Here is a 12,400-nt window from a genome sequence, read left to right as displayed (position 1 = left end):
ACAAACATGATGATCAGAGATACAGAGGAGAACAAAATATTCCTTTGAAATAGCCAGGGACGGAGACTCCTAGCACCACCCTGAACAAAGGGATCTGGAGTCTCAGCCAGATGAAAGTCAGATGTGTTTGATATTTTACTTCTTTGAAGTGCTAACAGTGATTGCACACCTGAGTGCAGGAGTGATGCCCCACTCCATTGCAAGCACTCTGACCCTGACATGGGGAGAAATAAATGTTTACACTCTACAGGCAGGCCTCTGCTTTAGAACAGAGCATTCTCCCAGGTTAGAGACAGGGAAACTGAGGCACGGAGAGGCACAATGACCCCCTGAAAGGCACAAGGCAAGCTGAGCTACAAATGCCAGGAGTGAAGGCTTTATCTGAATGCCAAATCTACTCATGCAAACCTCCTTTCTGATCCACGATTTTACTCAAATCCCGCTGATCCCAGCAGTGACAGCTCAAGGACAGATCCTGACCTGGCTTAGAGCTGGGTAGCTCATGAACAATAAATTAAAATTTCATTACTTTTACAATAACTAAAAGTTAATTACTTTTCTGTGAGCTTTTGTGTCCTAGCTCGGTTTTGGGACAGCCCAACCCAGGGTGAAAAGCTGGCTCTCTGTCTCCGACTCTCGTGTGGCCCCAGCAGTAAGATCCCCTCAGTGTGACATAATTCACAGGTCACTCCTGGCACTGAACACCAGAGAATGAACCTCGGCACAGAGCCACGACCAAGGACACACTGACACTCCCCAGGCCACCAGCACAGGGACAATCAGGCTGCTGCAGCCTCGGGGGACTCCCTGCAAAAACAAAAATCCAAACAAGGAAGGAAGGCACTTACCGTACAGGACTGCAATGAGCGACACGGGCATGACCAGGATACCCACCAGCATGTCTGCCACTGCCAGAGACATCAGGAAGAAGTTTGTGGCATTCTGCAACTTCTTCTCCAAGGACACAGCCATAATTACCAATATGTTCCCCCCAATGGTCAGCAGGATGACAACCAAGATCAGGAGGGCCGGCCAATTCTTCTCCCTGACGGACATCCGAGAGACTTCGCCCTTCTCAGACGTGTTGAGAGGATCAGATGTGGGCAAACTCTGGTTCAGAGTCAAATTGCTGCTCAAGGACCAAGCCATCAGACCACCATGCAAACTGAAATCCAGTGTAACAGACACTGTTGTTAAGCTGAGCAATATTCCAGTGCTACTTAAAGTGCTCATTGTCTGGGGCTGGTTGCTCTGTCTCTTAACCGTGCCTCAGAGACGATCCCTTTTCCAAACTCCAGGTCCAAGGCAGATCACAAAACCTGAGCCAGAAAATCATTTGATCTTCCATAGTGAAGCAGAGCTTACAGAAGTTAGCGTGGAGCTCCTCTGCTTTCCTTGGGTGTGGTAGAGGATGACCATTGACCACCAGCCTCAAGGGAAAGGAGGCTTTGCAATCTCCAGCTGGTTTCCAAGTTCACCATTCTGAAAAGTAAAGGAAAAGGATATTCTTCACTGAAACCACAGTAAACACAACACCTTCTTTATTCTCCATGCAACTGACATCCTTATTCTTTCCCTTCCTGCTGGCTGGGACATTCTCCAGACTGCCAGCAATTTATCTGAAGGGTACAGACTATGCCTACAATCATGGGGGAGAGAGGCAGGGAATCACATCAGTGTGCTCTGGCTGGTTAAAAGCTGATTATCACTAATTAAATGTTTTGTGAAACCTGCAAAAGCAAGTCTGAAGAGAAAAATATGTTTCAATTGATATCCACTTCACAGATGCTCTGCTGCTGTGTAAAATAGTAACTGCACAAAATTCCAGCCAATCCAGATAGCGCAGCCAAGCACGGGGTAATCCATCACCTTAAATTGAAGGGTTTGGATATATTTTGCATATTCTGAGGTGTTGTAAAAACCCTCAGATATTAATGATCAAGTCTCCTATAATAACAAATACTGTTATATAGTATACTGCATATAACAGTATACTGTTATATAGTTCAATTTCTATTGGGAAATAAATGGTGGATAAGATGCAATTTTACTAGGCAATGTTATATTTTATTATATATATAAATTATCAATGTTATAGATATATAACATATCTATATGTTATATAGCAGTATATGTTATATACTGCTATATAACATATACTGTTATATAGTTCAATTTCTATTGGGAAATGAATGGTGGATAAGACGCAATTTTATTAGGAAACATTGTATGATCCTTCTGGAACAAACAGACAGCAAAGAGTTAAGAGAAAACAAAGGACAAACTTTCATAAAAGCTGAGCACTTATTTCTCCTGTTCATCTATTTTTGTGCCACTGTTTCTGCTGACCATGAGCACACAGCCAGGCCAGCCAGGCTAATCCCAGCATTCTGCAGCTCAGGACCACTGTTCCAGCAGCCCCATCCCACACCCAGTGGGGTCAGATTTCCTCACAGCATCTCACTCAATTTGTGCTGCCTCAAAAAGGAGCTGACAGTGAGGGCAAGGCTGATCACCATCCCTGTAACACAGGCCAGAGAACATCATCCTGCTGCTTCTGAGCTCCTTCAGCCTCATGCATTGGGCTAATTTGCTAAATTAAGTGTACTCCTGACTTGAGGCACGTGCTGCAGCCACTGAAGCTGAGGGCATGCATTCCCAGTCTGGTGAAACGAACTCAGTAATTCTGCCTGCCAGTCCTGTCCAGCTGAAGAGAAGCAGCAGCTTTGCTTTGCTCTGTACTGGGGTGAAGCTCCTGACACCACGAGCAGCACAGGGCTGGGAGCACAGGAGGAAAGCACTTAGTCAAGCAGGGGGATGGAAGAGGACCAGGAAGAGAATAAAATCAACGGCAGGCAGCTTCATCTGAGCACATCTGTGACGGTGTTCACAGGGGTCTTATGTTGAGGGAAGAGACGAGGATCTGACTCCATGTTCAGAAGGCTTGATTTACTATTTTATGATATATATTACATTAAAACTATACTGAAATAATAGAGAAAAGGTTTCATCAGAAGGCTAGCTAAGAATAGAAAAGAATGATAACAAAATCTTGTGTCTCAGAGAGTCTGAGCCAGCTGACTGTGATTGGCCATTAATTACAAACAACTCTATGAGACCAATCACAGATGCATCTGTTGCATCCCACAGCAGCAGATAATCATTGTTTACATTTTGTTCCTGAGGCCTCTCAGCTTCTCAGAAGGAAAAATCCTAAGGAAAGGATTTTTCATAAAAGATGTCTGTGACACACATCCTCAACTTTTTGTGCAGACCACAGGAAAAGACCTATTCTATCATTGTTGAATAAATAACAAAATAAAAGCCAGATTTTAGCTGTTGAATGCACTGTGGCACACATCTGACACAACAACCCAGGTATCAAAAGCTAGATGTGATTAATGAGATTACTTTAGATTTCATTTAAATAGGAAGTGCTCAGAATCCTATAATAAAGTGTTTAACATTCATGAAGGTTTTGGAACTTTGTTAATGGGCTTTGTGCACAAAAATATTTTTTAAATGAGCAGTTCATACAATGAACCCAGATTTGCTTCTGCATTGTAGTTAATTACTCCCAGAGGGTCTCTAAACCTCATATTTAGGAAGGAGTTTTGCACAGCACAGAAAATAATTTTGCAGCTGCACATGCAGTTGAATGAATAAGTGGTCACTGGACCGTTTATTTTTTCCAACTTAGCTGGTCTCAAAAAAAAAAAAAAAAAGGTCTCTAGAAAGTTTCTAAATAACTTCAGATTTTTTTTTTTTTTCCAAAACACAGCTTTTAATTCAAAGCTGTAATAACAATTTTCCCAAATCACCTTTCCACATTAAGGAGACATTGGGCAGCCAAAGGATCTGACTCAACTCTGGATCATGAAAACAAACCAACAACCCCCCAACAAAACCACACCACAAAGAACAACTCCAAGATAAGGCTTCTGAATTAAAAGTGCCTATTTTTATAACTGCTCAGGTCTGCATACTGAAATGGTGAGTAGAGTAATTCTCTCTTGCATTTTACATATTCAGTTTGAAAAATCATGTAGGAATTTGATTACAGGAATGCTCAAGCCTGGGCTCCACCTTCAGAATTAACTGTTCTGCTGCTTTGCTAATACTCTTGTTATTATTTTACACAGATCCTGGCTTGAAGTCATCAGTTTTCCTTTTCACTGCATCCCTCAGTCTCCTCAAGGTAAAACTTTGTGACTAATTCCTTCAGCTACAGTCTTCTAAGCACACCACTGTACCAGAAAAATAATTCACAATTTATTAATGGATTCTGCATTTATTTAAGAACCATCTCCATAATTTTAAATTGAAACATGGGCCCATCACAAATTTTTTTTTTCCAATAGTAACATCAAAGTACACATACTGAATTTTGTGGTCAATCATCAATTCCAATTCAATCTACTACTGACAGTCCTTAACGTTATAATTTAAACATTCAGCAAAGCCAAATTCTTTTCCATGCCACTCTTGCTTTTTGATAAAGTGAAACAATGATTTCTTTTGGCACATTCTTTCCTTTCACTCTTTAAGTCCAGTTCAAAATAAACTGAAGGTAAAATACACTGAAGGAAAAATAAAATTACTGAAATAAACTGAAGGAAAAACACTTTTGTCTATCAAGAAACAATTAATTATTTAAATAATAAATAATAATAAAAATTATGAATTATTTAAAGCACAGGTTGATATGCTGGAGTTTTTGGATATTCCAGAAGGTTAAGTTGGAGTGAAACAGAAGCTGCAATGCTTAATAAGCCTGTACTGGTGGGGCACTGGGGAGGCTCACATGCCTTTGGGACTATTTACCACCATTACACTTGCTAAAAGGAAAAAAAACCCAAACCTTTCTTGGAATAAACATAATTATTTTTCTCCTTTGAATTAAATGCATTCATCTTTAGCTGTTTTACCCTTCAAAGCTCAGAGCACTTGTTCCTGGGGAGAGGCAGCTGCCTGCTGAGGCTGGAGCTGTTCCCCAGCCCCAGGCAGGATCCTGCCTTTCCTTGACCCTCTGCAGAGCTCCTGAGCCCTCCTGGGTCACTGAGGGAGCCCCTGGATGTTACCAATGTGCGTCTGAAATTGGGTGAGAAATCAAGGGTTGGCAGCTTAGCCCAAAAAACCAACCTGAGTTTCAGGCAGGCTGAGGTAATACATTAATCCATGGTGAGTCTTGCTGTAAAAAATACCCCAGAAGCACTTAATGATCAAAAGTGATGGCTTTCAGCTATTCCCACCCCAAAAAAACCCCAAAACATCCAATGGCATCACAGGTACAAAGGCCATATGCAAGAGAGATTTTCCCCTCCCAAAATATTGGCAGTGTCCACTTCTCCAAGTCACATTCACATCTCCCCAATTACCAGATGAAAGCAAACAAGCTGATAAAGAACAAACATTTCTAAATAAAAATGTTTTTCCTTCAGCCTTGACTTTGATGGTAGACCAACATCAGGGAAGAAAATAAATCTGAAATCAACTAAACTGAACTGTAAGCACTGCAATTTTTGACAGGAAAACAGTTGCAGATAGTTCACAACTATCTGAGCCAGGTAGTCAGATTACATAAATTTTTATAGCTCCATGAAGCCCTTTTCAGAATGGCAAATAATTTAAAATTATATAATAGAATACACAATTTATGTTCAGGAAGGCAGAATTAAGGCTTCATTCTTCACTCTAAACCCTGCATTTCTTGCTATTTGCATCTTTATTATTTTTTTAATCCATTGCCAATTTAATTTTCCCTTTTTTTGGAACAGAAGGTTGCTTCAAAAGACAGATTTTCATGGCAAACTTGCAAAGGGCCACTTTCCTTTTAGTGATTCCATAAAGTCATATTTTTATATTAAGAGACTTCTATATTTTGGGCAGTTGGAACTCATCTTTCTCCTTTTTTACAGCAGCACTAGGAAACATCCCTGTTTCTGTGAGTTCTATTTTTTAAGCAGTGTGTGAGAATGCTGCAAGTCCAATGGAGATGACCAGGGTGATGTGGGAGGAAGCACAATAAATACTGGGTTTGGTTCAGCCCAGAGAAAAAGCTCTGAACAGGGATCCATTTGCTGCCTACATCTACCTGCTGGTACTTCCAGAGGAAACAGGAGAATTCCAAAAAGGAGAATTCCAAACAGGAGAATTCCAAAAGCTGGGCAGCAAAACAAGAAGCAATTTTGCCAGTGATAGATGTAAGAAAATTGTGTATGAAGTAGGAAAAAAAAGAGATAAATCATTTTTATCTGTGCAGGTGGTCAGAACACAGCTGGGATCTCCTCCCAAACCCCCATCTAACCTGGAAGTCAGCTCTTCCTTGAGCACCTTGAGGACTAGAGACCTTCAAAAAGTCCCTTTCAGGTTAAATTACCCTATAATTGGATCAGAATGTGTTTCTGAGCAAAGCTGTCCAGCATGGGGATGCTTTTGAGCTCCCACCCTTGGATACCTGCCCTGTGCTTGTCCCTGCTGCTCAGGCTCAGGATCACACCGGCACATCCTCTCCCCTTCACTTTCCCCAAGGCCAGAAATAAAAATGTGTGCCCAGGTGGGCAAACAGAGCTGTGAAACAAAGGGAAAACCAATCCACAAAGGGAAAACCAATCCAGTGTGGCTGGTTTGGGATCCAGGGCCCCAGAGCTGCCCCAGCTCACACCAGGGCCAGCTCCTCACCTTCCCCACCTGTGTCTGAGGGTCCCACAGCTCAACATCCTCTGAAATGTGGCAGTTTTGGAAAGCCCAAACTCATTCTAGGCACTTGGCAGCATCAGGAAATCTCCTTTATTTTAAAAGCAATGCCTCCAGTGCCAGCACAAGGGCAGCATTTTCACAGTCACTGCAGCAGGGAAGGAAAAGTCAAACCCCAGTGATTATTCTGTAGATACCCACTGCAAGTTAACTGAATTTGTGACCCAGAGAAGTGGTTATGCCTAATTTGACTTTTCCTGAGCTACTCTTGAACTTGGGAATATATTATTAGCTCTTTGTTTAGAGATTTTCTTTCCAAGGAAGAATTTGATACATCCTCTTCTGTTTTGCAAGAAATTCTGGAATTTTTCCCAATAGGAATTGGAGATAAATCAGCATAAAAGCCACTTAATAAAACCTTAGGGAAACCTCCCCAAATACAGCTTTCTACCAATCTTTTTTAATTCTGACACAGAAAATAACTATTTAATTACTTGCAAATTAAAAAAAAAAAAAAAGAGTATTTAGTTTTTTCACAGCAAGGGGAAAATGGATTTTCTCAGATATGAGCTTAAGCACTGATATTTTGTAGGGTCATAATAATGAATCACTACCATTCTGTCCAAAAGCAAATAGCATCAATTTCCCTCTCTGTATCTTCCCTCATACTGAGTCAGAAAGGCATTAATTTCTTTTCCAGACATTTCAAGGCAATACAAACACACAGAGAGATCTTAATCCACCTTCTGGCTGTAAGACCAGCATCCTTTTTTATTTTCCCTTTGTGGAAGAGCACCTGGGAACCTCACAAGAAGATGTAGATACTCTGCCACTCCCTGCAATGATAAACTTTCTCTCTTGGCTCAGACGTGCAGAAACACCACAACAGAATAAATCTGAATCCCATCACACACTGCTCTAACTTCTTGGAATGATTATACCCTAGTTGTTCATATTTTCTATGGGTAGATATAATTCCAACCTGACTCTTTGGTTTTTTCTTTTCTTTTTTTTTTTTAAATCCACATGTGCCCAGTGGCTGAAATCCGAAGCACACATTAACTCTCTGCAGTTAGTGCATTTATCATGGCAGTCCTGACCCTGCTTTCCTGTTGCTTCAATAAATCACTTTATTCATGAATCTGGATCATGCAAAGTCCTATTGAATGCAATCAAACCCACATTCCTGCACTATTTGTACAGCTGTGCTCCTGGAAGTTCTTACTGAGCTTGATCAGCCCCATAGTCTGAATTGGCTATAACCTGAATTTGAGCCTTGCCTCAAATTCTTGAGAAGCAGCTGGAACACAAGGGACATTTATCTTCTGCCAAACTTTTATACCCTTAATGCAACAGGTCCGTGGAGTTTTGAGAGTCCCCAGGATTCCCAAGGCAGCTCCTGTGGTTGTAAGGACCTGGCTCCTGCCTCCACTGCAGTGACTTTCCCTCTGTCCCTTTTAATTCAGCTGCACAATGTGGCAAACATCAAGTGTGACATTGCTGGGAAAATCCTGTGTGACAGCTTTTTTACGAGCTTTTCAGGCTTCTTGTAGCAAACTACTTACTCTTTCTAAACTCTTTTCTTACTCTTTCTAAACTTTCTTTCTCCCTAGTAAACCAATTTTTCTTCTTCTCTCAAATGTTTTGCATGGCAACTCTTTGTTTACATCATTAAAGTCTGGAAGTGAGCACTTATCCAAAAGGAAACATAATAAACCAACAAAAACACTTGCTTAGGCTTGTTTAGCTAACTTTTTTTTTTTACATGTTTTAAAGCCAGGCTTACTTAAAAACCAGAAGACTCCACAATTTTCAGCAGTTTCTGACGTACAGCGCTCTATCCCATGTGTGCTTAAATAACTTCATAGCTCTGAGTGCAACCACAACAAAACACATGTAAATACATACATGCCTCTAAATAAAAAGTACTCATCAAGTGATTTACATTCAATTCATGTTTTAGGGGAAATATCACACCCAGTATCACTGGGATTCTGTAATGACTGTGCATGGTTTGCAGCAGTGCCAGAGAGCAGCAGCAGCGTGGCCAGGAGCAGGTGAGCGCAGAGCAGCTCTGAGTCACAGCCTGGCACACACTGAGCACACCCACCCTGCCTGGGGACTGCTGCTGACTCACTCTTCACTTACTAAGTCACATTTCTTAATCAAGCAAGAAATCCCTTGATGTTTCTCTCTGAGCTTTCTCTTCATTCCAGCTCTCTGTGCCCTCTGAAATCACAGCTCAGGACCCCTCATTTTCCAGTGAACACACAAATTTCTGATGCTGTGACATGGTGCTCACCCTGCACCTCATCCCACATGAAATCCAGGGGAGAATCTCCCCTCTGAGCCCTGGTACATCTCCAGCACAGGGCAGCTCACGTGGGGGTCCCACAGCTGAAACAGCTTCTCCCCCAAATCTGTTTTCCCAGTGGGTAGTCATGATATTTTGTGAAAAATCCTTTCCTTAGGATTTTTTTCTCTTGAGAAGCTGAGAGGCCTCAGGAACAAAATGTAAACATTGGTTATCTGCTGCTGTGGAATGCAACAGGTGCATCTGTGATTGGCCCATGTTGGATGTTTGTAATTAATGGCCAATCACAGTCAGCTGGCTCGGACTCTGTCTGAGCCACAAACCTTTGTTATCATTCTTTCCTATTCTATTCTTAGCTAGCCTTCTGATGCAATCCTGTCTTCTATTCTTTTAGTAAGGTTTTAATATAATATATATCATAAAACAATAAATCAGCCTTCTGAACCATGGAGTCAGATCCTCATCTCTTCCCTCATCCTCAGACCCCTGTGAACACGGTCACACCAGTAAGCACCTCAGCCTGCAGAACTCTCCAATTCAAGCACCAGGGAATTCAGTTTCTTCCCCAAATCTGTTTTCCCAGTGAGCACCTCAGCCTGCAGAACTCTCCAATTCAAGGCTCAAGTGATTTTTTAATAGAGGTCTCCTCCCTGCTGTGGTGGTGCACTCTTAACACAGGTTACAGAGTGCCTCTCCTGTTGTCATTGCTGTCCAAATGTCTTAAAAAAGAATAAATTGCAGCATCAAATAAGCCAAGGAAGAGGAAAACAAAGCTCAAAGCATAATAAAAAGTGTGCCTAATGAACTGACAAATGGCTCAGGGCTTTTACTGTAATAGCTTAATTAAATATGTTTTCACATACCTGTGCAGTGTCAGAGAAAGGATTATTGAAACATTCATAACTTAATTGACTTATCTTTATCTCATGCATAGCAACAGTTGATACAATAATGACATAGAAAATGCAGCTACTCATAGGGGGTTTTCCCTTTTAATTTCCTTTTCTCTTTTTTTTTTCTCTTGGGAAACTGACCCATAAAAATCCAAAATGGAGTGGCTGACAGTATAAATTCAAAAAGCCAACACTTTTCTGCTCTAAGTATATTATATATATAACTGAATATCCTGATAAATCTGTAGTAAGGGAAACTAATAAAATAGATAGAAAATAAAACTTTTAAAAACTGGTCTTAAAAAAACAGGAAAAGGACAAAGAAGATAAGATGAAACAGTTACAGCAACTGGTCTTCATTTCAAGATAGAAAATTATCCACACACTTATAAAATTCTTAGTTTGACCTTAACCAGGCAAAAATTCAGAACAGATTTAAAAGGAAAATTTGAGACACAAAAATGTGTGGAAAGTGCTGTGAAAAGCAACATGAGTTTCCCAGATGTACATTGTAAGTCTTGGCTTGGTGTCTTGGGATTTTGTTCATCTGTTCTATAACACTCCATTCTTTAGGAAAATAAATTTAAAAAAAATAATAATAAAAAGGCAGTGTCTCTAGCTCACACTTCATTAAACCATTTGATATGGTGTCACCAGGGAAGTTATTATGAAAACTCCAGAGAACAAGATGAACAGAGCAATTGTGAAGCTGCCACGGTATTGGCTGCAAAGGAGATGAAAATGGATTAGACTGGAAAAACAACCCTGGTCTGGAAGGAAGGTGTCTGTTGAGGTTGGTAAGGTTTGATCCTGATAGTATATTGGGGGTTGTTTGTTTGTTTGTTTTTGATGTTCCCTAACTAAAACATTTACTTTGAGAACTAAATACATTGACAAATCCAAACCAAGATTCAGCACTCGCATCAGTAAAGGTTGGAATGTAACAGAGGAAAATCAGGATGAGTGAAGGCTGAACAAATCAAACAATAGTGAAATATGATAACACAATGAATGTGATAGCACAGTGAATAACGAAAAGAATTTGGCTGTAAACTATGAGTTTATCAGTCAGAAGCAAAGATAATTAGTTCAGCATCTGAGCCATATGCAGACACAAGTGGGACATGAAAGAGAAATACAATCCAAGCTATAGATATAGCAAGCAAGGGATTTTTGTATGCTTCATCACTCCAAAAGCAAGCAAATACCTGCCTCCTACCCTGTCACACATTGACTGTTTGATGCCATAACAGGCCACTTTAATCCAGATGCCTTATTCCAGATAAATTCTGCATTGTGATGCTGCTCACAGACCAAGCTAGGGGACACCTCTGAGCTCTTACACTATAGTAAATCACAAGTATTTTCAATTAAATGACAATGCCCAGGGGGCCAGACAGAGCTCAGCATAGTCACTCTTGATTTGCACTAGAAAACAGGCCAATTGTGTTGAAACATCCTCAATGTGATTAGAACCAGACTCTTTATTTAGGGAAATAATTAAATTTTCAAAGCATTTGACAATTTTAATAGACATCATCTATGAATAAGTCAGGGTGTGTAATATGCCTGGAGCAGGAAGGAAAAGGCTCATTAGCTTTGAGAGAATAGACAGATGGGCAATGCTGGGGCAGGGCTGTGACAGCTCCCACATTATGTAAGCACAGGAGTGAGGAGCCTGTGTGCAGGAGGCATTTCCATGGGAGCAAATTGCACTGACACAAACTGGCATCTCTGACATCAACACATGACTCAGGGAAAATGAAGTGAAGGAGACAAAACATAATTGAAAATACTTCATTTTCCAGCGCGACATGAAAGGCAAAGGAGGGCTGTAAAAGCTGGTGTAATTTGGATTAACCTGCTTCTCCGTGTGAGCAAACACATGGAAAGATTTTGTGCCATTCAGGTTCTGTCCCAGCTGAGGTGTGCTGAAGCTGCAGCAGAGGGAGCAGTCCTGAGGTGCTGAAAAGAGCAGGCAGGCGCTTGGCTGCATTTAACAAGATGGTTAGGACCACTGAGAAGAACATGGAAATAGGAGAGAAGCTGCAGACAAATTCAATGTCGCCATGATATTTTCTGAAAAATCCCTTTGCCAGGACTTTTCTCCTGAAAAGTCGAGAAGCCTCAGAGGAAAAGAAAAGCAATAACTATCTGCTGCTGTGGAATGCAACAGGTGCACCTTTGCTTGGTCCATGTTGGATGTTTCTAATCGATGGCCCGGACACTCTGAGAGTCACGAGCTTTTGTTATCATTCCTTCCTATTCCTTTCAAGCCTTCTGATGAAATCCTTTCTTCTATTCTTTAGTGTAGTTTTAATATATCATTTTCTTTTAATATAATATATATAATAAAATAATAAATCAGCCTTCTGAAACGTGGAGTCAATATCTCATCTCTTCCCTTGTCCTGGGACCCCTGCGAACACCCCTGTCAATGTACACAATTCACCACAATTCAGCAACAGAACTACAGAGAAAATATGAAGGTTTAAGG

The 12,400-nt window shown here is 40.8% G+C and overlaps 1 protein-coding gene across 2 annotated transcripts in view; it reads right to left on the bottom strand.

The window, feature by feature from the left end:
• Positions 1-12,400, bottom strand: part of HTR2C (5-hydroxytryptamine receptor 2C) — a 77,263-nt gene that overhangs the window by 41,787 nt on the left and 23,076 nt on the right. For both annotated transcript variants that reach the window (XM_054289729.1, XM_054289730.1), the window contains exon 2: positions 849-1,482. In XM_054289729.1, the coding sequence (XP_054145704.1) occupies positions 849-1,233 (385 nt within the window). In that variant the 5' untranslated portion in view covers positions 1,234-1,482. The remainder of the gene's footprint in view (positions 1-848; positions 1,483-12,400) is intronic.

Source organism: Melozone crissalis, unplaced genomic scaffold (assembly GCF_028551555.1).
Source record: "Melozone crissalis strain CALT ecotype California unplaced genomic scaffold, PUWL_Pcris_2 ptg000068l_1, whole genome shotgun sequence".
NCBI lineage: Eukaryota > Metazoa > Chordata > Aves > Passeriformes > Passerellidae > Melozone > Melozone crissalis.
Note: the sequence above shows the minus strand (reverse complement) of the source record. Positions and strands in the feature narration are given on the sequence as shown.